The sequence below is a fragment of the Balaenoptera musculus genome, chromosome 2 (genome assembly GCF_009873245.2).
Source record: "Balaenoptera musculus isolate JJ_BM4_2016_0621 chromosome 2, mBalMus1.pri.v3, whole genome shotgun sequence".
Classification (NCBI taxonomy): domain Eukaryota; kingdom Metazoa; phylum Chordata; class Mammalia; order Artiodactyla; family Balaenopteridae; genus Balaenoptera; species Balaenoptera musculus.
The window spans coordinates 70,485,706-70,513,302 of NC_045786.1; the positions used below are offsets into that span (position 1 = coordinate 70,485,706).

General features: G+C 47.6%; 2 protein-coding genes across 4 annotated transcripts in view; one reads left to right on the top strand and one right to left on the bottom strand.

Moving 5' to 3' along the window:
• Positions 1-17,093, top strand: part of HERC1 (HECT and RLD domain containing E3 ubiquitin protein ligase family member 1) — a 215,380-nt gene extending 198,287 nt beyond the window's left edge. For all 3 annotated transcript variants that reach the window (XM_036841279.1, XM_036841282.1, XM_036841283.1), the window contains 11 exons: positions 14-116; positions 1,686-1,855; positions 3,238-3,376; positions 5,365-5,534; positions 6,600-6,769; positions 7,051-7,216; positions 8,465-8,541; positions 9,337-9,589; positions 10,083-10,235; positions 13,155-13,460; positions 16,453-17,093. In XM_036841279.1, coding sequence (XP_036697174.1) covers positions 14-116; positions 1,686-1,855; positions 3,238-3,376; positions 5,365-5,534; positions 6,600-6,769; positions 7,051-7,216; positions 8,465-8,541; positions 9,337-9,589; positions 10,083-10,235; positions 13,155-13,460; positions 16,453-16,638 — 1,893 coding nt within the window. In that variant the 3' untranslated portion in view covers positions 16,639-17,093. The remainder of the gene's footprint in view (positions 1-13; positions 117-1,685; positions 1,856-3,237; positions 3,377-5,364; positions 5,535-6,599; positions 6,770-7,050; positions 7,217-8,464; positions 8,542-9,336; positions 9,590-10,082; positions 10,236-13,154; positions 13,461-16,452) is intronic.
• Positions 17,094-22,910: 5,817 nt separating this feature from the next.
• Positions 22,911-27,318, bottom strand: FBXL22 (F-box and leucine rich repeat protein 22). Its single transcript, XM_036841477.1, has 2 exons — positions 26,950-27,318; positions 22,911-23,902 (listed from the first exon to the last, which is right to left on the bottom strand). Exons 1-2 carry the CDS (start codon positions 27,282-27,284, stop codon positions 23,557-23,559), a joined length of 681 nt encoding a protein of 226 aa, XP_036697372.1. The 5' UTR covers positions 27,285-27,318; the 3' UTR covers positions 22,911-23,556.
• Positions 27,319-27,597: the final 279 nt, after the last annotated feature.

Here is a 27,597-nt window from a genome sequence, read left to right on the forward strand (position 1 = left end):
TTTTATTTTGCAGAAAGTTGATGTCCTTTGTGGAATTGGAATAAAAAAGGTTGCGTGTGGAACTCAGTTTTCTGTTGCATTGACCAAAGATGGTCACGTGTATACCTTTGGTCAAGGTAGGGCATTTTCCAGGCATTAATTACATTGCTTATTTTGTGCACACATGTATTACAGAAACATTTGCCTTCCAGCTGTATAGAAAGTGCTTAAACTGAGTCATTTTTCATTCTGGGTGATGATTGGCCACACAACCTTCATTCACTAGCTACTTTTCTGCTCCACTTTCATGATATTTGTTGTAAGGACAAACTCTCCTCCCCATTGATGGCCCCTCGTGCCAGAGCCTTCATTCTTGCCAGAAGAATTCCTGCCAAAGCCCTTCCCTTCCTCCTCTCTGCTACCTCTGCCATGCTACCACAAACACTGCCTTGACCACCAGAGCTCCTCTGGATCCTGCCTCACTTCCCAGCCCTTGCAGGGACTGGGGGTCCAGGTCTTAGGAATTCACAGGCATTCGGGATTCAAATCTTGAGTAAGTTCAAAATCTAAGCATCCACAGTGGGATTCCCTGGCAATATATTCAGCTTTGTAAATGGAAATTCTTTGCAAGTTGTAGTGACTGAAGAGTGTGTGAGGAAGAGGGAGGAAGAAGTGAGCTGTGATTGAAGTTTCTAGTCTTGGAAGAACATTGACACTGCTAAGGACAGGGAGTTGGTTCTGGTGAAGGAGATAAGGAGCTTAGTTTTAGTCGTACTGAATTGGGGCCGTATACTCTAGACTACATGTATAGAGAAGTCTAGCAAGTTACTGGGAATTTGGATCTGGAACTCCAGAGAGAGATTGCTTATGGACATGTAGGTTTGCATAATTCCTAATGGTGTAGTTAAAGCCATATTAATAGGCTCTAATAAACCCAGGGAGAGAATATGGCATGAAAAAAGTAGAGGGTAAAAACTCTAGGGAATGTGAGTAAAGGGCAGGTGAACACGGGAGAGCTGGCTTTGAAAGGAGTGGAGAGAGAGGTAGTTGGGGAGCCAGGATAGTGCAGAGTCTGCGAGGGGCAGAAGGAGCTGAGGCCACATTATCAGAAGGTAAAGTGGAGCTCCATGGGCTAGAGCTGGAGAAGAGGCTGCTGCAGTATAGGCAGTTAGGAGCTATTCATGGCTTTTGAGAGTACAGTTTCAGTGCAGTGGTGAGAGTGCAAGTTAGGCTGCAGAAGGTGGCCAAGCCAAACAGGCCTACAGCGTGTGGAGCAACAGGGACTGGCCTGCAGTTTGTATAAGTTTGGCAGCAAAGATAAGGGGAGAAGTTGGCTGGAAATTTGAGGACAGGACAGGTTGCATGATGTCTTTTCTTAGAATGCAAGAACTTTAGGGCCTCTGTGAATTACGTGCCAGTCCTCTCAAGTATGAGGATGCTAGAGGTGCCTCTTGGCTTGAAATAAGCTGCTAATTTTAAATTAAATTTTATTTATTTTTATGAATAAGGAGATTGTGACATTTTGCAAAGAAACAGTTTTAAACTTTATTCACTCAGAATCCGGTATACCTTACTGGCAAAGCAGCTTTTGCCCCAATGAGTTATGTATGTCATTGCCATACCACCATAGACATTAAATGACTCATCAGGAAATATAAAAGGACTGTGGTGTGCTATCCATAAATGTCCTCTTGCTATTTTTTCAGATCGCTTGATAGGCTTGCCAGAAGGGCGTGCTCGCAATCACAATCGACCACAGCAAATCCCTGTCCTGGCTGGAGTGGTCATTGAAGATGTGGCAGTTGGAGCTGAACACACACTTGCTTTGGCATCAACTGGAGATGTGTATGCCTGGGGGAGCAATTCAGAGGGGCAGGTAAATATTTATCTCGCTTGCTGCTCTGTCATGTTCTAGAAATCTGACAACATTCTTCATTTGGCAAAGGGATAAGCTAGAAACTCGGAATATCTATGCAAGACCTCAAGCACATCACTTTGCTATGGGGCTGATTATTTGGAGTCCAGTTGTGCATCTCTGTCTCTTGATTATGGTCTAGTAAGTGTTATATCATGGTTTAAAAAAAATCTGGCAGTACAGTAAAGTGGTTAAGGGGATTAGCTGAATATATATGTGTGTCTGCACACACTGAGAAGTGCCTGGCACATAGTAAACAGCACTTTATAAGTATTCAGTATTTGCTACTATCACGATTAATCATCATCATTTTCACTACAGTAATAAAAGAGGTTAGGTACTAGGAGCATCAGTTGATCTGGAAAATGGAAAGGATGAAACAACAATACTTTTATATTTTATAATATGACAGGGTACAAAGCATGTTTGTGTTTGTTCAGGAAGTCTTGTCACTCCCATTATGTAGAGTAGTAAACTGAGCCTCTAAGAGGTTGAGAAAAGACTCAAGAGGTTGATGTGTTCAGCCTATCCTGTATGTGGAGAAGGGACACACTTTGGTGGGGCAGGTCTGAGATGCCTGCTACTACAGTGGCTTTCAGCTCCACATGTGAACGACATCTCCTTCCTCTCTAAATCCTCTCTACATCTAGCTGCCCCTAGAGCCAACGACCCTCAAGTTCAAGGCCCAGTATTATTCACAGTAGCTCTGTGGTGTCCTCATCACTATATTAACAGATGGGGAAGCTGCTCAACACTGTGGTTGCACATTGTCTCAATGAGAAGAGAGTTGATGTTGAGACACCTTTGGAGGGTCCCTGGCAGGGCCTTGACATGATCCTCCCTGATGATGTTGAGGTGCTCAGCCACTGAAACACTGGGTGTCCTAGTCGGACCCTAAGAACAGAGATCCAGAGTTGAGAATCTGCTTCTATGTATGTTTTTATAATTGTTTATTTACTGTTACACAGGCAGTCCATGTTAAAAGTCAAGAAATCAGTGTGTTCTAAGTAAAAGCTCTATAGATCATTCTGTTGTTTTTTTTTTTAACTTGCCAAGAATTTATGTCCTCTCTAGAAGTGGAGTTCAAAGATGTTTTCAGTCATTAAGACTCATCTGCTAGATTTGGAATGGCCTTGTTACAGCTTAGTGTTTAGGAGACAGTATAAGCTATGAGGATCATTCTGATAGAGAAAATCAGAATTAATTTCATTATTTTGATGCCGTTGCTTGGTACAGATAGTAACTTATTTATATCTGCTACCATCCAAGACAAATTTTATCATCTTGACTTCCTCTCTTCCTCTTTCTAATTGAATCTCTGTGTATTTGTAATTTATTTCCAGCTTGGCTTAGGCCACACCAACCACGTTCGAGAACCAACCCTGGTAACAGTTCTGCAAGGGAAAAACGTTCGGCAGATCTCGGCCGGTCGCTGCCACAGTGCTGCGTGGACAGCGCCACCTGTCCCACCAAGAGCACCAGGTGAGGGATGAAATATCCATGCTCCTGCAGCCTCTCTTTCAGCAGTCCCCAGCTGCACTGTTTGCTTGCCAGTTTCACACTGCATCCAGGCACCATTCTGAAACCATCGAACCTTCCCCCACACAACCAAAGCACTCTTTGTACTACAGTACTGCAAATACTTTCAGAGCAGATGATTCTCCTGCAGACTTCATTACATAGCAGTCCTTCTCTGCTCCCCAAAAGAAAAAAATGTATCACTTAGGCAAGCAAAATTTATAATTTTGGAATAGCAATAAAGTATTTTTTATATATAGTAGTGATGAACTGTAGCTTTCTAAGCCATGCTGTTAAGGAATAAAGATGAAAAGCCCGGAGACCACTTGTCAAATTCTTCACCCTAGTCAGCCATTTGAAACATGATGTTGTCTATACATTGGCACAGCAGAAAAACAAAAAAAAATTGTTGCCATTTTACTCCAGTGTATATATCAGGACTGATGGGCTGTTTCTACCTTTTGTATGTTTTGCTTTTAATTTATTATGAAATCCTCATAGGTCTACAAAAAGATAAAAAGATAATAAAATGCATATTTGTGTACCTAACACCCTACTGTGTACTCTCCCTGATTGGATCCATCTTCTGTTCCCCACAAATGTAACCATTGCCTTAAGTATGATGCTTATCCTTATGCATTCCTTCATATTTGGTCTGTTTCTTTCCCAGGCCCTCTAGTCCTTTCTAAAACCATCCTCTGGTATCTGAGGCAGTAGAACTTCCCTGAAGTGACTTTGTGCCTGAGAGCTCCGTATTCTCATCCCTTTTTGTGAAGCCCTCTACTTTTAGCCACAGGTCCTTGGGAAAGACTCCCCATAGAGATTGTTTTCTCTTATATACCCTGAGAGAGCAAGGTAGGACTGCCAAGTAGATTCCAAACAAGCAGGAGATGGTTTCTGGTTAACAGAGCCCAGAATGAGCAGTGCTGCCGGCCCACTGACAATTTCAGGTACTCAGGGGCCTCTTTAGCTTCCAGTGGGATTTCCCTTCCACTTCAGGACAGAGACCATACAGCATGGTGGCTGAAGGTTCAGACTCAGGAACCACATTTCCCGGGTTCAGTCCTGGCTCCTCCACTTAGGAGCTGAGTGATCCTGAGGCTCAGTTTCCTTGTCTGCAAAGCGAGGGTAATAATAGCACCTATTGTAAAGAACCGTAGGGGTAAATGAATCAATTCATGTGAAGCTCTTAGAACAGTGCCAGGCACATAAAAGTACTCAATAAATGTTAGCTTTAACTAATAGTAGGAAAATACCTCTGAGAATTGAGCTGTACAAATCTTTATTTGCAGGAAACTCAAGTAAGTTGAGTGTCTTGTTCTTAGTCTTTTGTGTGTTTCTATAAGATGATAACCATGGATACAGTCCTTGTAGTTTTTGCTTCTGCGGAGCTCTTATTCTTGCAGTATAAAGCCTTCCTGAATCATCTACTCATACCTTTCATTCTGTCATGGTCACTTTCTGTCAGATCCCTAGTAAGTGTGGGAGGTGACTCTGCTGAGTTGCCCATTTCCATTTTCCAGAACTGCCTACCTGGTCCTGGCCCACACCTTGTGTTATTATGAAGATGACAATTGTTGAATATGAAAGAATGAATTTGGGTTTCTTTGTTTTTGGAGTTTTTTTGTGAAGGAACTGTTTAAGTCCCATAGTTAAATGGGTAACTAAATTAAAGGAGAAAAAAAACAAGTTTCCATAATGATAAATTAAAAAGATGTTTTACAAACCAACACAAGTGCATCAAAAAATTAAGATGAATGGATGGTGAATAGAGGAATTGATAAATAAGTGATAAAGCATATAGCAAAATATTAATTGTAGGATTTAAGTGGCGGGAATGGGTGTTCATTATATACTTGCCACTTCTGTGTGTGTTTGAAATTTTTCAAAACACTAAACATGATGAAAACAACGCATTTTCCTTTACAAGTGTGCATTTGTGTTCTGGGCAGGTGTGTCAGTGCCTCTGCAGCTGGGCCTGCCCGATGCAGTGCCCCCCCAGTACGGGGCGCTGAGGGAGGTGAGCATTCACACCGCGAGGGCCAGGCTCCGGCTGCTTTACCACTTCTCCGACCTCATGTACTCATCCTGGAGGCTACTGAACCTGAGCCCCAACAATCAGGTAAAATGGTGGCTTGGAAAGCAGTGCCTGTGATGTGCTTACCTGGTCCCAGGGCCTCTTTCTCAGCCTTCAGAAAATTCTTCCGTGGCTAATGCTTTTTACTCTCAGCACCCAAGAGATGTAGAAAAGGCACCAATTCTGTTCCCATTTTATTGCTGGATTAAGGACAGTCCAGATATAGATTATCATGCTGTTGAACACACAGTGGTCTTCCTTGTGTTTCGGTTTGTCCAAAGTTCGAGGAAGTATGAATGGCTAATGGCTAAGCATGTATTTTCTACGAACTCCAGAATATGATTTTAAAACTTAAGCACACAAAGGTGTTAGCCCCACAGTCAAGGTGGTTATGTAAGTGAGTCTGAGAAATTTTGGAGACTTGCTCTCCTTACAAATGAGCATACCCTGTGGAGGGATAGGTGGGGGAGATAAAGTAAATTTGGCTGATTTGATTGTCTTTGTAGAACAGTCTAATAATTTAGGAAGAAAGCAAGCTGGCTGTGTTTGTTTGTTTGTTTAATGTATAGGCATGCCTGCCAAAATGTGTGTTAGTTTGTAAAACTGTTAGTCAAAAATCCTTTGGGTAACGGTCACGGCATATGAGAGATTTGAGAAATCATTGTTAGAAATAGATAATCAACCAGGTGACAGAATACCGTGCAGCACTAAACAAGAGTGTTAGCAACCTGTTTGTAATTAGTGAGAGAAATGTTTATGATATAAAGTGAGGTGAGAAAAGCAGTGGAAAATTGTATAAATAGTATGATCTCGAAAATGTGAAAAGGAAGGAAACTGGAAGGAAATAGATGAAAGTGTTAATGGGGCCATCTCCATATGATAGGATTATGGATGATTTTATTTGTGTGCTTGTGTGTGTGTCCTTTTCTGTATTTTCTAAGTTTTTAAAAATAATAATCATACTTTACCAGAAAAAATATTTTGAAAAAGTTGCTAATAATGGCTAATACCCAGATTTATGCTTTTAGAGTGCATTTGTAAAAGTGAGATGTGTTATTTCTTTTAAGCCTTAGATTGTACCATTTCTGCTAAGCTTACTTTCTGTTACAGAATAGTACGTCTCATTATAATGCTGGAACATGGGGCATTGTGCAGGGACAGCTCCGACCTTTGTTAGCCCCAAGAGTCTACACCCTCCCGATGGTGCGCTCTATAGGAAAAACCATGGTTCAAGGCAAAAACTATGGACCTCAAATTACTGTAAAGAGGATATCAACCAGGTTAGCATATTATGTATATGTGTATATGTTTCATTAACTAGCATTTTTTGAGATGGACTTATTACTGACTGATCTCTGTGAGCCTTAGCTTCCTCATTTGTAAAAGTAGGATAGTAATAGTATTTTACATCAGTACCCAGTGTGGTTACAGTGGGCCTAGCACAGTGTTTGGCTGTTGTTAAGCTGGCCTGTTCATTCACTGATGGGAAAATAGATTCAAGTGACTTTTGTGGTGATCTGAGAGCATTGTATTTCATTCTGTTTTCCCTTTATTTTTAAAGAGGAAGGAAGTGTAAACCCATCTTTGTTCAAATAGCAAGACAAGTAGTTAAACTGAATGCATCAGACCTCCGTCTGCCATCCCGAGCCTGGAAGGTTAAGCTGGTCGGAGAAGGGGCTGATGATGCTGGAGGAGTGTTCGATGACACGATCACAGAGATGTGCCAGGTATATTCATGCAGTGTCCCCTGCTGAGTTGTCCGCTCAGGTGGTGGCTGTTTTACTGTTTCCAGTGGTTACTCTGGCATGTTTTTATAAATGTAAGCAAGGATGCATTTGTAATCCTTACATAAAGTTACGCTGTTAATGATGTATAGGCGAATTATCGCAAAGGTTTGTGAAATGCTTTGTGAAGATACCTTACTGAGTAAGTGCCAGTGCTTCGCCATCTACCAGTGACTCACCATCTGTTGTGCTGTGTAACACTGGCAGAGGAAACAATGACACACATTTACACTTATGTAACAGACAAATCCAGGACCACCCATGTGCTCCCTTTATCTTGGTGCTTTTAGAACAAAGTAGAACTGCCAGGCTACTGGCAGAAATTAGAAAAACAAGTCTTAAGAGTTTGAACTGGGGCATCCCTGGTGGTGCAGTGGTTAAGAATCTGCCTGCCAATGCAGAGGACATGGGTTCGAGCCCTGGTCCGGGAAGATCCCACATGCCACGGAGCACCTAAGCCCGTGCACCACAACTACTGAGCCTGCACTCTAGAGCCCGTGCGCTGAAACTACTGAGCCCACGTGCCGCAACTGCTGAAGCCTGTGCTCTCTAGGGCCTGCGTGCCGCAACTACTGAGCCCGCGTGCTGCAACTACTGACGCCTGCACGCCTAGAGCCCGTGCTCCGCAACAAGAGAAGCCACACAATGAGAAGCCCGTGCACCGCAACGGAGAGTAGCTGCTGCTTGCCACAACTAGAGAAAGCCCATGTGCAGCAACAAAGGCCTGTCACAGCCAAAAATTAATTAATTAATTAATTAAAAAGAGTTTGAACCAGTTCATATTTTAAGATCTACAGTGGCAGCTTTGCTTCCAGATCAGCTCTGACCCTTCCAGCTTTGCCTAGTATCAGGATTTTTCTGATAAATCCTGTAACTAAAATAATACTTGGCTATCATTTATTAAGTTTATTTGAATATCACTGTACCCTGCTCACAGATACCCCAACTCGTGCCCTGGATTGACTTTTTCATCTTAGTTCTGCATACTGCAGGACATTTTCTACATGGGGGAGTCTCCTAAATTCATTTTAAATTACAACCACAGAAATAATTATAGAGATGACTGGTTGTCATATAGCATTGTAAACTCCTCAATGTTCTCTTTTCAGTATGACTTTTAATGTTAATTGTTTTGTTTTCTTGATGCATTTGATTGTCATTTCTAAGAAATTGTTTTTCTTTCTTCTACAGGAACTTGAAACTGGTATTGTTGACCTTCTTATACCCTCTCCCAATGCTACCGCAGAAGTGGGTTACAATAGGGACAGGTAAGGGCAGTCAGCAAGTGTTATTGAATGTCTATAATAATAGCTCACATTTATTGAGTGCTTACTATATGCCAGGCACTGTACTAAGTGTTTTACATGGAGTATCCCATTTTGAATCCTCATGATAGCTCTAAGGAGCAGGAACTGTTACTGTTCTCTTTTCACACGTAGGAAACTGAGACACTTACATCATGACTTGTTATTTATTTATTATGAGACCAACTCAATGATAATATAGAGGGTTAGAGGAAATGCAGACTTAATATTGAAACCAGACTTCTTTTGTGTTTCTGAAGGCCTATGTGGCCTTCCCTCAATGAATTAAAATTCATTAAAAACCTTTGATATGCTATCCAATCACAGCAGTTAGTATTTGCAATTATGTATCATTCCTTTACTTGTCAAATTTTGAATTCTGGATCCTGCTTCATGGACTTGTAAATGATAAATGAAATGATTTTAGGAAATAGAGCACCCTTGAGCAGGAGGCTTAAGGACTAATAGATCATTCACTTACCCTCTTACGGTTCTTCTAAAAATAATTCAAAATATGGTCCCTGTGCTGTCCAGAACAATAGCGATAGGCCGTATGTGGCTATTGAGCACCTGAAACGTGGTTATAGGAGCTGAAGAACTGAATTTTAGATTTTATTTAATTAATTTAAGTAGCCACATGTGGCTAATGACTGCCATATTGGACAGCACAGGTCTAGACTAATGCTATAGCTGTTTGATAACTTATTTCTAATAAAAATGAGGACAACCTTGTTTGAAATAGTTCCTTTAATTCTGCAGGTTCCTTTTTAACCCTTCTGCCTGCCTCGATGAACACTTAATGCAGTTTAAGTTCTTGGGAATTTTAATGGGGGTTGCCATTCGCACAAAGAAGCCTCTGGACCTCCACTTAGCCCCTCTGGTGTGGAAGCAGCTGTGCTGCGTCCCACTCACCCTGGAAGACCTGGAGGAGGTGGATCTGCTCTATGTGCAGACTCTCAACAGCATTCTTCACATTGAAGACAGTGGGATTACCGAGGAGAGTTTCCATGAGGTGAATCCTGGCTGGTTCATGTTTCTGTTGGTGTTGACTAGAATTTTTCTGTGTACAACTCAGGTATGGCCTTCCATTTGCTGTCTGGCTGACCCATGCCATAAGCCATTGCTGTGCTTAGCAGCTCAGCCCAGCAGTTTAAATAACTGTGAGGAGAGTCAGCTCCAGCACCCAGCTTCTGCTCCTTCCCCTTTGATCCATTCTCTGCCTGTTAGAGTGAAGGACAGAGAGAACCAGGTGGAGAGGGAGGCCTGGGATGACCAGAGTTCATCAATCCTGATTTGGAGGCAGAGAGATTCAACCTCATTTTTAATTACAACCAGATGAGTCAGCACTCTCTGCTGATCAAGTAGCCTGATCAGTTATCTCAGTTGCCTTGTTTTCATCCTTAAAATTTTTGATATTGTTAAATGTTTTTCTGTATTTGTGTGTAACATACTTTTTGTGGTCATTTCTACCATGGAGTAAAAATTCTTTTTTCTTCTATTCTCAGATGATTCCTCTTGATTCTTTTGTTGGCCAGAGCGCTGATGGCAAAATGGTTCCTATAATCCCTGGTGGAAATAGTATCCCACTCACGTTTTCTAATAGGAAGGAGTATGTGGAGAGGGCCATTGAATATCGACTTCATGAAATGGACCGACAGGTGAGATGAAACATTTTGGGAGGTGCATATGAATGTTTGCATTTGTCTCCAAACAGGAGCTGTCTGGTTTTTACTGAATTTTGGCATATGAATTCACTGTGTTGATTAATCAGTATCTATTGGGTTGGCCAAAAAGTTCGTTCGGGTTTTTCCATAAGATGTTATGGAAGACTTTTTGGTCAACCCAATATATTTCAGTCCCTTTTCAGAGACTTTTCAAGCGTAATCTCAGGGCCTGCTATCTCCTCACTCAAGGCCTTAGGTGAGCCCTGAATTGGTCACTGGTTGGATTGAGGCCAAGCCCTCCCCCAGGCCTTCAGAACCTGCCTTCTCACTCTCACTCTTCCTCTGTCCTGTTTATCTTCATTTCTTAACTGCCCCCCAACCCAGTGCCCCACTCCAGCTTGGTCAGTCAGGGTCCATGTGAATGAACCCATAAACACTGGCCTTGCAATCCCATGTGAGTGCTTCTTTCCCCCTCCTGCTGCAGTCCTTCAAGCCCCAGCTGAGAATGCATCTCCTCTCTGGACAAACTTTCCTCCAGGCCTGTACATATCTTTTTTGTTACCTAGAAATTCCTCAAGATATCACATACTTCTATGTTGTGGTCTAAGAATTAGGCTGCAGAGTTTGGGTCTTCTTTCTTCAATTAGTGTGTGAGACATTGAATGAAAAATGTACTTCATATATATAACATATAGCCTTGTTCTATGCTGATATGTAGTAAGCATTTAATAAATGATGGGAGTATGGTAAGTGACCATAGAAATGAATATTGTGTCCAAAAGTGGTGGTTTTGGTTATACAAGCCTTCATAGCCACTTCAGTAATACCTTATTTGCAGAATATGTTGGGTTCTTCTCAGGAGCTGGATGCAGGCTCTGAGGCTGTGTAGTAATTTGAAGTGTATATATTTTACACCCTTCACTCCTGGTTCCTTCTTTGACTCTGACTTTGGGCCAAGTCTAGTCAGAAAACTATACCCTTTAGCTTAGTAAGGGTGGATCGTGTCAGCAATGTTGTTTACACAGCCAGGGCTTACGGTTTGTCTCTAGTTCTTGAATATGTTTACTCCTTACAGACTGAATAACTGACCCAAAATTTCCTGATCACTTTCTGCATGCCAGATGTGGTACCAGGCACCCGCATGTGCGGTTTTTCATATAGTTACTCTGAGAGATAGAAATTACTATCACCATTTCACAAATGAATGCATGGAGTCCAGAGAAGTGAAGGGATGTGCCCAAGGCAAAACCAGGATCACAAACCAGGTTTAACTGTGGTGTCCAGGCTCTTGTGCTGGCGTTTCCTACGAAGGTCAGATTGACCTGCTCTCCATCAGCTGTGCTCTGCCCTGGCTTTGTTGCTTTCTTGGTAACAAGGCCATCTTCCTCTTTCACTTCCTCCTTGTCTCTTAGAACCCCGTGTTCTTCCCGTAGCTGTCCCCAGTTGTCCCCAGCCCAAGCAGTCATCCCTGTACCTCAGCCTTTTTTTTTCCAGACAGCTTTTGGTTTGTATCCTACCAGGCAAACAGCTTGTTTTTTGGCAGACTTTGGCTGGGGTATCCGTTTACTCTCAGTAGAGACTGCCCTCACTGCCACTCCGTTCCTTAGCCCTGGGCATGACAACCTTGTACAATCATAACTCCAGGGCCTTCCTCAAGGTGTGGCTCCTGTTCACGTTCTCTGGTTTGGTCTTGTTTGTGGTAGATGGTTTTGAATTGGCCAAGAGTGGAGAAGTTATTTATGAAACAAACCTGGAACAGTGATGGGTCTGTGTGTAGAGTATGCACTACTGCACAACCTTGGAGGGGTTTTGCCAAACAGAGTGTGTGGCAGCCTCTGGCAGCACCCCTTCGGCATTCCCTGACTGACCTGTTCTCTGCACTGTGCTAACAGGGGCTAACTGCCCAGTCACACAGGCTCATTTAAAATACCTGTCAGGGCTTCCCTGGTGGCGCAGTGGTTGAGAATCTGCCGGCCAATGCAGGGGACACGGGTTCGAGCCCTGATCCTGGAAGATCCCACATGCCGCGGAGCGACTAGGCCCATGAGCCACAATTACTGAGCCTGCGCGTCTGGAGCCTGTGCTCCGCAACAAGAGAGGCCTCGATAGTGAGAGGCCCGCGCACCGCGATGAAGAGTGGCCCCCGCTTGCCACAACTAGAGAAAGCCCTCACACAGAAACGAAGACCCAACACAGCCAAAAAATAAATAAAAAATAAATAAATTAAAAAAAAATAAAAAATAAAAAAATAAAATACCTGTCATAATCATGGGAGCAGCAATTATTTACCTTATTTTTCAGATCAGAAAATTCAAGTAAAAGAAGTGGTGGAGCTGGGATACAGAACCCATCTCCTGATCAAATTTTCTGTCCTTTTTGCAGCCTTCCTACAAAAGGATGTCTCAGTTTTACTTTCTTCTTTGTACTTTTCTTTTTCTTTTACAATCAGCACAAATGATTTTTACAAAAAGGATATAACTGTTTTCAAAAGAAAATATAAATTACAAAAACAGTAGGAGCTCTAGACACATCCTCCAAGAGCTTCTTACCCTGATGAGAAGACGAAGTATCCCACATAGCACAGTGTAACAGCCCATGGCTGTGTGTGATCAGGAGTGTGGTGGGCATTAGGGAAGGCCCCAGTGGGCTGGGATTTTGTGGGGCAGGGAAGGTGGGCTCCTGAATTGACCTGAACTGGGACAGGAAGGAGTGTATGAGTCCTCCAGGCAGGGAGAAGTTCTAACACAGGGTCAGAGGCAAGGTGGTTGGGCCGTGTGCAGTCATGCCAGTTCTGAGCGACAAGTAGAGGGCCTGGGAGCAGATGAGCAGGCACGAGGTGCCGGCCCAGCTGGGTCCACCGTGGGTGCCCAGTCTGTGCGCACACATTGAATGAACAACCTCTCCTGGGAGCAGGTGGCTGCGGTCCGAGAAGGGATGTCCTGGATCGTCCCCGTGCCACTGCTGTCCCTCCTCACGGCAAAGCAGCTGGAGCAGATGGTGTGCGGGATGCCCGAGATCTCTGTAGAAGTCTTGAAGAAAGTGGTGCGGTACCGGGAGGTGGATGAGCAGCACCAGCTGGTGCAGTGGTTCTGGCACACGCTGGAGGAGTTCTCCAACGAGGAGCGGGTGCTTTTCATGAGGTTTGTGTCTGGAAGGTCTCGACTACCAGCCAACACTGCTGATATCTCTCAGAGATTTCAGATCATGAAGGTTGATAGGGTAAGTAAGATATTTTTTCTTCCTTGGTAATGTGTGCCTTTATTGCTTCCTTGATGCTTGCATGTTGGGCTTCAAAAGTAGGCCTGCCAATTCAGGATTAATGCTTGGAATTTCCAGATTTTTTAAAAAAATCAAGCACAGAAACTTGTTTAGAAACATCACATAACTTCAATTTTAAAAAGTCCTAAATGGATGTAGAAAGCACACTACAACCAACAACCTTCGCTGAATCTTCCAGTAGCTTCCTGAATGAAAGCTAAGCTTGGCAGAAGCGTCATCATGTTGCCTCTGCCTCATATTTCCTATGCCTGCTCATTGTGTGACTTCTGCACTGCGACACGGTCTTGTTTATTTGTTTTCATGAAGATACTAACCATTAATGGTGCACATGCTCCGGAAGGAACGTGAAGACACAGGGAGCAGCAATAACGTGCTCTGTGGCTACGTGCGTGGTGTGCATCACGGAGCAGGCAGTGCAGCTTCTCTGCAGCCTGATGAAAGGTCCCTGCTGCAGAGCTCCAGCCCAGCTGCTGTTTTGACAGATGGCTTAGGAATAAAAGGGCTTAGAGCCTTAAATGCACACTGCTGCCAGAGTCATCTTTCTCAAGCACCCCTCTGACCACGTCACTCTTTTCCTTTCACACCGTTCAGCGGCCCCTTGTGTTGACTCCAGGTTAAACGTCAACCACCTTAGCAGTCTTCTTCACCTCCACCGTCTGGCCTCTGCCCCGCCTTCTGATATCACCTCTTGATGCTTATTATGTTCTGGCCATCATGGGCTGCTTGCCTTTCTCCTGATGGACCACACTGTTTTTTATTTTGGGGGGTTTTTTGTTTGTTTTGGGAGGTTTTTTTTGGCCGCACCGCATGGCTTGCGGGATCTCAGTTCCCCAACCAGGGATTGAACCCAGGCCACGGCAGTGAAAGCCTGGGATCTTAATCACTAAGCCACCAGGGAACTCCCAAGGTCACACCGTTTTTAAATGTCCATGCCTTTGTGCAGGCTTTTCCCACTGCTTTAGTAAGTTCTCCTCCCATCCCTTTCCATCTATGCCTGGCAAGCAATTACTCATCCTTTAAGCCCAATACCAATGTCATCTCCTCCAGAAAGCCCTCCTGGATGCTTTCCTATGCCTCCTGACTATTCCTCCAGGCAGACGTAGATCTTCTTATATCCATCTCCTGGACACTTGGTACACTCCTCAAACCCAACATTAAGTTAGACGTGTCTGTGTTCCCTCTTTCTCCTCCTCCACCCGCCATGAGCTGGGCAGTCCCCTGAGCAGGGCCCATGGTGTTTATTCCAGAAACAGGAAGGTGGGACCTCCTCACTCAAGGGCCCATCCTACCAGTTTCATCAGGTTTCATTATCTGCCTTTCTGGTGTTTTTCCTGTAACTACCCCTTGAAAGTGGCTGTAGTCGAAGCCGTCCCTCCCCTGCTGCCTCCTGAGGCCGCCTGCCTGCGCTCCACTCCTGGGCTTGCTGGAGAGGCCGTGCACAGGAAAGGCTGTGAAGAGAGCCTTTCTGTAAATTTTCGATGTGACTTGCCAGAAACTATAAGTTGTAAATCTGTTTTGTTGCTTCAGAGAAAGATGGGGAGGAGGAAATGGTTTGCTTCTATTCAGCTCTGGAAAAAAACCTTGCCTTGTATCTGTCCTGGGCTACCGTGCCATCCCAGGAGTTAATCCACTATTAATCCCCTGCCTGGGGGGTTTTAGCCTCAGAAAACTGACCACTATGGGTCTCTCCTTTGTGACTTTTAAACCATTTCTCTAGTTTCCAAATCAGAGCCACCTGTTGACATTCCCCTTTAATGTCTTTGTGGGTTGTGGTTTTTCTGCATTCATCACTGGATCTGGCACAGCTAAGCTTCTGGGCCCTCCATCTCCCACCTCTTAGAAATGCACTCACCTGATGTCGAGTTCCGAGGAGGAGGAGGGCTGGTTTCAAGGAGTTCAACAAGAAAGAGAGGGCAGGTTCTTAGAACCCCGTGTTCTTCCCGTAGCTGTCCCCAGTTGTCCCCAGCCCAAGCAGTCATCCCTGTACCTCAGCCTTTTTTTTTCTGTGCTAACAGGGGCTAACTGCCCAGTTAAAAAAAAAACTCATTTTTTAAAAAGTTATAAAAAGTTATAAAAACAATGTAAATCATTACTATCATTACAAATAGTTTGGAAAATAGTTGTGTTTGCAAGGCAGGACAGTGTTTGCAGGGAGGGACAGGAATCCTGTCCCTCCTAGTGGTAGCCATTGTCACCTTTCACCTTTGTGTAATTCCTCAAGCATATACATTTTTGCATGACGCATTTAGAATTTTGTATTCTGCTTTTTCCACCTAACAGTCTATCTCCAGCACTTTTCTGTTTTGCTGCTTATCTTCATAATTATCATTTTAAACGACTGCATCACCATCGGTTAAAGGGCTGGGCTGGGATTTCATTAACTGCTCCTTCCTCATCTGAGCGGTGTGCTGGTGGCCATGGCAGGTGAAGGATGGCAGAATGCTCACTAGGAGGACGGTGAGAGGAGGAGGAGTGTGGTGACTCCCTTACAGTTGTTCCTTCCACTTCACCGGCTCTGTTGGGGGAATCCCTGCAGCAGCTTCAAGTTTGCACCCTCTTGGTGAAAGGGAACGAAGTCTGTTGCACTCCTACTCTGTGGCAGGCACTGTGCGAAGTGTGTTCTACCAGGTAACCCTGCCAGTCAGGGCTCATTCTCATTTCACACGTGAGGGCTTTGGAGGAGTGAGGAGAGGAAAGAAGCATCTTCGCCAAAAGCTAGATGGCCACAGGACACCAGAGCCTGCACTCTTCCTACCACTGCCAAGTCTCTGCTTGCTCTCCACGTGGCCGTGCAGTCAGTCATGTCCGTGGAGCCCACCTGAAGGCAGGGAGAAGTGCTTTCCTGACTTTGGGGGTGGTGGTGATGAGCAGCCCTGCTCCCCGCATGATACCCCAGTGCTGCAGTCACGGCTCTGGGTCTCTCTCTCCACAGCCTTACGACAGTCTGCCTACCTCACAGACCTGCTTCTTCCAGCTGAGACTGCCGCCCTACTCCAGCCAGCTGGTCATGGCTGAGCGCCTGCGCTACGCCATCAACAACTGCCGCTCAATCGACATGGACAACTACATGCTCTCGCGAAACGTGGACAACGCTGAGGGCTCCGACACTGACTACTGACCACCCAGGGTGCCGTCGCCCCTCCTTCTTCTCAGTAATGCTCACTTCCAACTTAATGCTGATACACTTTTATGGTAACTAATAGATGTTTTAGGAACATAAACCGACATTATAAACAGTGGCCACATTTAGTTACTCTAAATGTAACAAAGAAATTAGATGTTTTTATTTTTCTGTGATTGTACAAAAAAAAGACAAAGTGCTCTAAGTCAGGTTTTTCCCTCCATATTTGTGGTCACTTTTGATAAGTTTGCATGGAACCATTTCGGTGCATTTTTAGTTGGGAATGGTACATTTTTGTAAACCCACCCAGTGAACATGAAATTGTACATTGTGTATAATTGTTCATTAGAAAGGACAGTTTTACATGAATATTCATATATTTATTTTGTTTTAATTTGAATTGCCTGTGCAGGGTTCCTTATGCAGAGAAATAAAGCCAATTCAGGAATCAGTGCATGGGCTGCTTTTGTTACTGGAGCTTTGATGAAGAGAGAATGAGCTTTCAGACTAGTTTCACTCTGACAGCTTTTTGACTCATCAGAAACATTCCTTCACACTGAGCTTTGCTTGGAAATGACAGAGCAGAGGGCCGCATGGGTATAGCAGCCCCCTGAGGTGAAAGCTCCTGTTTTCATTGGTTCTGTCATCCTTGGTCTCTCACTGTGTTCCCTCACTACAGGGTCCCTGTGTCCATCCTTTAGCACTATGCTTCCTCCTTCTCCGTAGCTGGCTTAAAGTGTAACACGCTAATAGGAGCCTTTCTTGAACAGCCCCAGGATACCTGGTACGGGATGCAGCTCTACTAGGCAAGGAGGAAACTAACTAAAGTGGTACAGTTCTGACTGCCCACCCCCACCGCCCTTTGAGGAGCCAGCAGATCCAGTGATGGAATTAAAGAGCGGGGCAGTTTACAATAACATGTCATCTACCCTGGAAGGGCAGCCACGTGGGCACTTAGCATACATGAATGAGTGACCATGTGAATGTGTGAATTAATTTGAGAACTAATGCGTGGCTTTTATGTCCTTGAATGATGGTGGGGAATTGTGCAGGGGACTGGGGAAGGGGTTACACCCTTGGTTCTTAAACCCAGATCTTGAAGGCCCTGGGCGATGTGTTCATTTGCTCAGGCGTGTCAGAATGAGCATGTGGTCCTGGGAGAAAGGGCTATCTGGAGAGCAGCTGTGAAGGCTCTGGGAGTGGGAACAGGGAGAGGGCACAGCCTTTGGGTGGCGTCTCTCTTTCATCCACTCCAAGTTCATGCCACACGCTACTTCCAGTGTACTTCATGGACAAGGCCAAGGCTGACAGCCTGCTCAAATGAGGTGCCAGAGAGCCTTACAGGCGTTTGTTTTCCACAAGGAAGGTAAAAGGTGTGTGTTTGCGAAGAGAAATTGGAAGGAAGATGTGGTTTTGTCGGCTAAGATGATGTGGTGCATGGATATTTCCCAGTGAGTATATCTAATAATATTTAGAATGATGACATTTCAGTTTTATAGAAAAGAGGCTTCAATTGGCATTGTGTCTCAGAAGACCACAGCTTCTGGGGACCCCCAGGGGGTTCTGAGCCTTTAATACTTGATCTGAGAGCTCAGTCAGAAGCAGCGGTGAAGGTCTTTGCGCTTGAAGCACTCACTTGGGGGGTGGGAAGGCACTGTCCGGGCCTCTGGGCCAGGAGGGAGCTTCCCTCAGCGAAGAAAGGCCTCTGTGTGCTGCTGAGATCCTGGACAATGCCAAAAGGGGTCTCTTCGGGCCTTCTGGGCTGGCTCCCGGTGACAAGTAGCTCTTCCCTCTTGGTGGGCTGGGCTGAGAGTGTGCCGAGCTGAAGCCTACGTCTGCAGTCTCAGACTATTTTAAATCACAAGGCCTTGACCTTCATGAGGCTCTGGGCTCTGCTGCCCCAGCTCCCTCTGGACTCAGGGGAGGGGGCACCCGCAGCAGGCTGACGCTCAGGCCCCACCTGTCGGGCCTAACGGATGGCTTCTCAGGAGGCCTAACTCTGCGAGGAAAACCTGCACAGACACCTTGATTTTATAGCAGATGCCATTTCTTTGCTGGAAACCTGTCATTTTTCTTCATTCTCTCAACTTTTGAAGCTCTGGGAGAGAGGAGGAAGTGTGAGTCCCTGATGTGAGGAGCTGCAATGAGCCTAGTGCAGCTATTTTTTCCCCCGTAGTTCACTTTCAACCCCCATAGAGGCTTAGGCCTTTTTTTTTTTTTTTCTTTGCTAGACTCATTCAGTTAACAAATCCTTGCAGTTTTTATCACCCTTAAACAGTCTCAAGAGAACTTTGACCCCCTAGCCTTTAAAATTTAAGATTTCCTTGGGCTTCCCTGGTGGCGCAGTGGTTGAGAATCCGCCTGCCAATGCAGGGGACACGGGTTCGAGCCCTGGCCTGGGAGGATCCCACATGCCACGGAGCGACTAGGCCCGTGAGCCACAACTACTGAGCCTGCGCGTCTGGAGCCTGTGCTCCGCAACAAGAGAGGCCGCAACAGTGAGAGAGGCCCGTGCACCGCGATGAAGAGTGGTCCCCGCTTGCCGCAACTAGAGAAAGCCCTCGCACAGAAACGAAGACCCAATACAGCCATAAATAAATTAAAAATAAATAAATAAAGTGAATGATTAAAAAAAAAAAGATTTCCTCAAAGGCCCTTGCAAGGTGCAGCTTTTTTCTGGGCCTCCCAGCTTCGTGGCCTTTGCCCAGCACTGCCAGTGAGATGAAACCTATATATGGTGAGCTCGGTTTTTAGCAAAAAGCAAGTCTTGGGCATTGAATCCCAGAGCTGGAGGAATCCTAGAACTAAGGCGTCAGATGATCTCTCCCTTTACAGACCAAGAATTCGAGGTCAGGAGAGGGAAAGTGCTGGATCACAGGTACTTAAAGACGAGAGCTGCGAGTCCTGGCTTCCTGTCAGCACGCCAGTGGTGGAGTTGAGGGGGCTCAGTCAGCCCCCTGCAAACATTCAGCCTGTGCCAAAACAGGCCAGTGTGTCCCTGTAAGACAAGCCTTGAGCACAATGTACCCCCCAGCAGGCTCTGTTTCCTAGGGAGCAATCTGGAGCCCCTGACCTCTGAGCATGTGGCCCCAGTCTCTGCTGGCATTGAGGATCAGCCGACTAGCCAGTATGATGTGGTGACTGCGGCCAGCCTCCCACTAGGGGGCACTGTCCTGCCCCAGTGCTGAGGTTCTGCACCCTCCCGCTAGCTTTCACTTTGGCTGCCTTGGCCAAAACTGAGAGTGAAAAGAGTTAGCATTCAGGAGTGGGGCAAAGTCTGTGTGGTGTGTTCTAATGGAGGCTGTGAGGGCACAGATAATCCCCAAGCCATTTCCAAGTGGCTCTGGGTCAGGCTCCCATCTCCCCCAGCTCAGCCTTCTCTGGACATGTATTGGGCTTCCTGACTCTGTCTTTCCTGAGCTGTGCCTGCTGCTGATACCAACCTTATGGGAGCTGGGGTCAGTCTTCCAGTCTCGGCTCAAAGGCTGTGTCCTCCATCAAGTGTTGCTTCTTGTGGGTTCTGCTGGGCACTTGGCTTTTCTAGCCCCCTGTGGATGTGAGGATGCCTTTCCCTACCCTCTGCCTTCCAGGCAGTACACAATGAGACAAAATCTCAGCACAGTGTCACAGAGAGCGTACTAGTCCTATTTTACAAATAGAGAAATGGAGTCTCCGAGAAGTCATAACTTGTCAGAAGTTATGGCTGGCAGAGCTGGGAGAGCACTCAAAACCCCCCTCAACCCCAGCTGCGTGTCTTCTGACTAGAGTGACTCCCTTGAGGTAAGGCCTGGCCCAGCCCATGCCCAACACCCAGTAAATGTTTGTGAGATGAATGAGTTGGTAGATTAATTAAGCATGCAGTGCCCCTTGCTCTATGCAAATCTGAGAGAAGACCTTGAAAGCTGTTTTTAGATTAAGCAGGGCGCTGTGTTCTGTCCAGTGCCTTTGCTCAGTGCCTGGTGATGTGAATGAACGGGGACTGTTAGAAGGCAGGGTGGAGAGTAGTGCCTGCCTTCCAGGAGTACCACAGATGGGCCTGGGCTCGGGGACCCAAAGGTCCTGTGCAGGGGGCAGGGCCTAATTGGAGCCCTAGAAACAACGCTGGACACAACTGTCAGCACAGCTTTCGTTCTGTGATCACTAGTCTTGGTACGTGAGGGTTTACTAGGCATCAAGGGGAACTTAACCCTCATTTATAAAAGAGCTTCTGTGGGAAAAGGAACCTCAGGGGAATGTAGGTTACCCACTTTCCAGCTGAATATACAGTAACCTTTGTTTGCTTTACAAACACAGTCTCATAACCCTTAAGAGAACTTTGCAAGCAAGATTCTCTAGCTATCCCAATATACAGGTAAGAAAGCTGAGGTTTGAAGAGGGCTGACCTGCCCTTGGTCAGAGGAGAGCTAGAAACCAGGGTCCTGTTTTTCCCCAGTATAAACCACCAACTTAGGGCAAACAAGACCTCTGGGAATTGGGGCTTATCAGAGACGATGAAAGCAAAGCCATGGGGTTTAAGTGGCTCTGTTTTAAACAAACATTTAAGTCCCTGGGAGCCTGAGCTTTCTTTCAACATTGTTTGCAGTAGTGGCTGAAAAATTGATTTCCTGCAAAGCCTCTCTCCAGAGTTCAGAGCAAGGGTGGGTAAACTAGAAAATCACCCAGAGGACACCTGCGTCTCACAGGCTAGTAGTAGGCCCTCATGTTCCACTGCAGCTGGTGGCCTGGCAGGGCTGGCTTTCCCCACACAGGGATGAGGAAGGATTATGCCGGTCCAGGGTCAGTGCGGTTACCGGTTTCTGGGCTCAGGGATGGGTCTAACCAGGGGCCCAGGGGCAGCAACTGAGGCCTTCGGCAGTCCCTGGAGGGGTTTGGGCGAGGTAGGGTGCTGTTTGCCTGCCCACAGGCTCTGCCTAGAGAAATTTCAGCCCCTCTGGGCCTTCACCATCATCTTCGTGGGGCCCTGGCACCTGCTGGAGGTGGCCTGAGTGGGGGATCTCCAGCTCTCGTTTCATCCTCATAATAACCTCTGAGGCCTGGGTGAGGCCCCTCTTATCCCTTATTCTTCTCATCACCTCTCCTGCTTACCTTTCCTTCTCACTCACTCTGTTCCAGCCATAACACACCAGCCATGCTCCTAGTCTGGGGCCTTTGCGCTGGAGGCTGTTCCCTCTTGTCTGGAATATTTTCCTCCAGACGCTGCACCGTTCTCTCCCCCACTTCCGTTCTCAAATGCCTCCTTCTCAATGGGGCTTACATTGGTCGACCTCTTTTAAGTTGCTTTTTCCTTTCCAGCAATTCCCAAATACCCTCTTACCCTGTATTTTCCCTCTTCCCCAGTACTTATCCTCTTATACACCAATTACTTACTGTCTCTTCCCCCACTAAAACATAAGCTCCATGAGAATGTCTTTTTTTCCTTGCTGTTTCCCCAATATTGGGGCAACGAATTAAGGAACCCATGTTGTATGGTCAGGTCTAAAGATGGCTGTTCTCTTGCTCTCTGTACATCCCCTGCCTGACCAGTGCCTGTTTCACCTAAACCTTACACACATGACTGATCTTCCTTTGTACTTGTCCCAGGCCCCAGCTGGGGCTGTTCTTATCAAAGGGGTGGTGAGGGGCGTGCCATTCCATTGGTTTCACTCGTAACTAATGAACCCACCTGACATCAATTCCCCTATAACTGGTAATCTCCCCTCCCCCACCACCAAGCGAAGACTGCCACCATGTCCTGCCCACCATCAGCTGCACACAGTGGGGCGTCACTCCAGGACCTTGCTTCAGACATGTAAGATTCCTCCATCCATTAAACCATTGATGTCTCTGCTGCTGACTCTGGGCTCTTTCTTCAGTCTTAAAGCTGGACAAGTGCAGGCCTTGTAGGCCTGTGGCGTGCAGCCCAACAATGTGAGTAGGCATCAAGAGCCCCTTTCACAAAGAAGAAACACCTGGCCTCAGGTGGTTAAAGGGCCTTGATCTCAGCTGGTGATGGGAGGAGCCAGGGTGTGAGTATCACCCACCACGCCACCATTCTCCCTCCTTTCCGCACTTACCCAAAGTTTCCCCCGTGTACCTAGAACCAGGAGGCTGCAGGATGGCTGAGAGCCCTTCCTTTGGTGGCTAAAGGTGGGGCACCAGTGACTAAAGCCCTGAAGTTGACCTCCAGGCGTGCGCCCACGTTCAGCAAATATAGCAGGTAAAAATTTAACTTTGCATTGCCTTTTAATGGCTTCGTTAAGCAAGGATTTAACCAGGTCTGCTGCTTTTGTTTTTATGTCTTTACTTTGGGTTTTTCCAATGATTGTTTCCCTTTATGATGGGAGGATGGTAGAAAATAAGGATAACAATCCAGTTTATGAAAAAATCACAGCAACAAGCGAATTTTGTAGAATCGCGTTTGCAGTCACTGCTAGGAATGCATCTGACAGATGAAAGGCTAGCGGGCTGGGGTGGGCGCGGAGCAAAGCCTCTAGGTAACCCGTTCGATGGCTCTCTAGCGCCCTGTGCCCGGGGTGCCTCCCCTCCTCCCGCTGGTGCAGCACGGAGACGCGCCCCCGGGTAGCTCCGAGCGGCCACGCCTCCCCACGGCTGTTATTTAGACCCCCCCCCCCACAACTGCAACCTCAGCCGTGGAGTATGGGCTAAGGGCTCTCGCCCAGCGCCAGGCGGAGAACCGGGTGCTTAGGGGAGACAGGGAAGGGTGCTGGTGTTTAGTGAGAAACACCCGAGTGTTCTCCAAGCATCTGGCCATCAAATCTTGCACTCAGCCAATGTATAAAATCGTAGTGTGGGGGAGGCGCTCGTATCCCCGTCTTGGCTGAGAATGTGGCGGCTGTCTAGGGGCTGTTGTTCAATGCAGGCCACTCCTCCCGCTCGGAGGCCCAGGGCCGGTGTCCCAGCCACGGCCCGGCCGGCCTAGCGCAGAAGCTGCTTGCGGAGGGCAGCGCCGGGCGAACGCAGGCCGCCCGGGGACTGATCGGGGATCATGGCCGCGCTGTGCTCGGCGCGCAGCGTCAGGCGCGGGCACGCAGTGCGCAAGCGGCGCAGGCCGGCCGCGCTCACGTTGCGGCAGAAGTCCACGTGCAGCGTCTGCAGCGCCCGCCCGTGCGCCGCCACGGCCGTCAGCGTGCGGTTGGTGACGCGCGCGCAGTTCTCCAGGCGCAGCGCGCGCAGGCGCGGGCAGGAGCGCAGCAGTCGCGCCAGGCAGTCGTCGGTGACGTGGCCGCAGCCCGACAGCGTGACGGATGCCAGGTTGGGGCACCTGCGGAGAGAACGCGGTGACCGCGGGCCGGGGCCGAGGAGGGTGCGGTTAGCGTGCTAGCGTGCGGCCGCCCCCGGTCACGCCCCTTAGCTCCCTGGTTGGTCCCCGTGCCAACTCTGGGAGACCGGGCAGGCCCTCCCGCTTTTTATAGAGGAGGAACGGGCTCAGAGAGTTTCGGGCACTTGCCCGCGGTGACACGCCGGGATCTGAACTGGGGCTTCTGTCCCGTGTCCCCTGTTCTTTCTGCCACTCCACCCCACCTTACTTTAATCTGCCTGGGCTCTTAGCCCCAGGAGCCCAAGCCCCGGTCCTACTGTGGACATAGGCGATGCTGATTCCAAGGAGGGTCGGCTATAGTTTCTTTGATCCTTTCAGACTTGTTGCCTTGGGTGGGGGTGAGGAAAGCGGTGCGGAGTGACTGCTCCAGTCTAGCTTCAAGCTGAGGCCCTGATGCTCCTGGCAGGATGGTGCAGGGAGGAAAGGGTTTCCCGTGGGGTGGCTTAGAGTCAGGCCCATTCTAACCCGTGAGGCCATCGGGGCACGCCTCTTGAGTATTCGCTCTGAGTTCTAGAGACCTGGTTTCAGCTCAGTTGACTGAGGCAGTTACTGCATCTCCAGTGGGATGCCAGCCTGTCACAGGCCAGGATCCGGAGGTAGCTAGACCCAGGCCTGAGGTGGGTACAATCAGGGACACAGGTAGCTTGTCCAGAAAGCTTTGGTGGGGGGGGGTCTCTCTGCCCCAACCTTACCAGCACCTGCTGGGGGAAAAGATCTTGAGCAAAGTTGGACTTGGCTTATTTGCGCCATGACCTTGATTAAGTCACTCGCTGAGCCTTAGTTTACCTGGGGGTGTGTGTTGGGGGTGGGTGGCGGGGAGGGAATAATGCCTACCAGTGGGGTTGTTGTGATGATAAAGCGAGATTTGGTGTATCTGGAACCTGTACAGGACCTTCTGTAGGCTATCATAACCCATGTCTCCTGGGAGCAAGCAGGACCAGACAGCTTCCAGTCAAGAAGGACCTGTCTCAGGGGTGCAGGCCTTGGCTTCCTGTAGCCAGAGGGATCTGGAGTCGGGCCACAGGGGGTTTCCCTCTCCCCATCAGCCTCCCCCGTTGCCCCTTGACTGCACCTGCCTGGGCCAGCTCAGCTCCCTTGTCCTTGAGCAAGGAGGTGAGGACCTAAAACAGACTGGGCATGGCCACAGCCACACACCGAGTGCATCCTGTCTTCCCAAGTCCACACAACTTCCTAAGTCTTCATATCAACCTTCCACCCCCAATTTCATGAATGAGGAAACTGGCTCAGGGAGCTCAAGTGACTTGCCTGTGACATATTTGTTCTCTGACCCAGGACAAATGTCCGAACCTTGCTGGGCCACCTCCTCATCTGTCAGGCAGAGAAACTTACTTTCAGGGTGGTGGTAAGGATTAGGTAGGTGTTTAAGCCCCAGGGCTGTTAAATGATCCCTTCCTCTAAGAACCTTTAAAATAATCCTGATGCAGGAAGAAACCAGAGAAAGAAAAAGCCAGCTCCTTGCCTGCCCAGCTATCCTCAGCTTTCCTCTCACAACCCCTCTCCCCAGCTGATTGCCAGATCTAGATTTGGTGCATACTTACCAATACCTACTATGTGCTAGTGGTACTGTATCATTTAATCCTTTCAGCATGTGAGATAAGGTAGTTTATCCCATTTTACAGATAAAGAAATGAGGTTGAAAGTGTTTAAATATTTGGGCTGGGGTCACATGGTTGGGCAGTAGCAGAACTGGGGGACTCAGCCCCAAGCCCTTTGCTTTTTTGGTGACACTGGGGACCCTTGCTGTACCTCGACAGTGGCCTTGGAGGTCCAGTCCACACCTTGCTGGTATGGGGGATTAAACCTGGTTCCCCTACAGCAAGAATGCAGCAGATTCGGGGCAAGCTTTTCACCCCATACATATCGCCCTCCAGTCTGATTTCTGGGCCTTGTTAAACTCATCAAAATGGCATGGTCCCATCAGGGACCAGCCCCAAGTCCATCTTCTGTTTTCTTCTACTGCCTTAAAAAAAAAAAAAAGAAAGAAAGGTGGGGCCAGGCCACTACACTATTTCCTTCCACTCCTTGTTGGGCTGCTAGAATATAGCAGCTGTTAGACTTGGGTGGCAGCAAGCTGACTGAACCTAGTTTGTTAGTAAACAGGGGGGAGTCTTTCCTGAAAGGCAGGACAGGACTGGTAAAGCCTCAGTGAGAATCTGTTCTCGCATGGACCGCTCTGGGCAGGAGGCTGTGACTGTGAAGGGAGTCTCACCCATGGCTAAGCCTCTGTGGGGCTGACAGGTCAAATACAGGATGTATTTGGGACAGACACCAAAAAAATTATTCCGTCTATCTGAAATTCAGATTTAGCTGGGCCTTTTGAATTTTTATTTGCTAATATCCGGCAATCCTAGACTGGGGCAAGTCACACAACCTGTTAAGAGTTCTGGCTTGCTCATTTGAAACTTAGGCTAAAACACTCTCTCCTTCAGGTACCTTGAAGGTTAGTGCGTTTCTAATAAGGAAACCATTATCACCACCCCTACTTCTGGAGCCTGGCTTGGTCAGCTAACCCAGAGCTGAGCACCCTAACTCTCCTTCCTCAGCCGCATTTCACAGGTCTTGGGGTTTGCTTGCTAGGGGCAGATCGGAGGGGTGAGCTGATTGCTGAATCTAGAAACCTCTTCCTGGAGCCTGACCTTGAAAATGAAGGCCCAGCTGGACCCACCCAGCACTTAATGGCTGCCAGGGAGGACAGCCGCCTGAAACACAGGGACAGCTGAAGCCAAGTTCGTCCTCTTTGCCGAAGCAGCTCCAGGACCCGTGAGGCTAAGGGGAGGATTGGTGCCCGTTTCCCCCAGGATTTTATCCATCTTCTGGGGACTGCGCAGTGGGCAGGCTTGGAGGGTCTGCCTTGGGCCTAGTCTGAGGCTCCCTGAAGCAAAGCCGTCTTGCTCTTGTAATTTGCTCTTCCCTGACCCCCGGAAGCCTCCCAGAGCTCTGGATGCCAGCGCTGCTCAGAGGCGGCCTACCTGTCGCACACCTGGAGGAGGAAATCACTGACTAGGCTCTCGTGCCGGCTGCAGATGCTCCTCTGGAGGGCGCTCTTGAGCCAGTCCTCGATGCTGCACACCTGCACGCGGCTGGAGTGCCAGCAGATGGAGAGGCTCCTGAGCGCCGGGCTCAGGAGGAAGTTGTCCTTCTTGAGTTCTGTGAGGGACCGAAAGTGCAGCAGGGGCCAGAGTGCGGGGTCCTCAAACACGTCCTGGAGCTGGGGGCAGGTCCTGGCAAGGTTCTTCCTGCTGTCCTTGTCCAGAAAGGAGAAGAGGTGTAGCAGGCACTCGCGGTTGAGCTGGGTGATGTGCATGGTGCACAGCGGCCACAGAGTGTGGCTGGAGCCCGGGGACCTGACCTCTACCTCCTGCTGCTCCTCCCTAGCTCTGGGCTGGTGGACATATATGGTTGAGGAATGGTGTTTATTTTTGGCCAACAACTGGTGCTGCTGCTCTGACGAGGGGGGAAGCCCAGACCCAGACATACGTGCAGCAGTCTGTGGCTCGGCTTATGTTTCGAGGAATTGAAAATCCTGGCAGAAAAGCGGCGTATTGAAGTTAAATAGCTTCCTTAAAAGGGATTTCTTTCCTTTTAGCTGACCGTGGTGTTAGGCGGAGAGCTCTTTT

Bases quoted from the DNA above. Each gene is read 5' to 3' on its own strand.
- FBXL22 (XM_036841477.1), bottom strand. From the start codon at position 27,284: ATGCACATCACCCAGCTCAACCGCGAGTGCCTGCTACACCTCTTCTCC. The intron at 23,903-26,949 runs GTAGGCCGCCTC...TTCTCTCCGCAG, and splicing joins CTCCTCCAGGTGTGCGACAG to GTGCCCCAACCTGGCATCCG.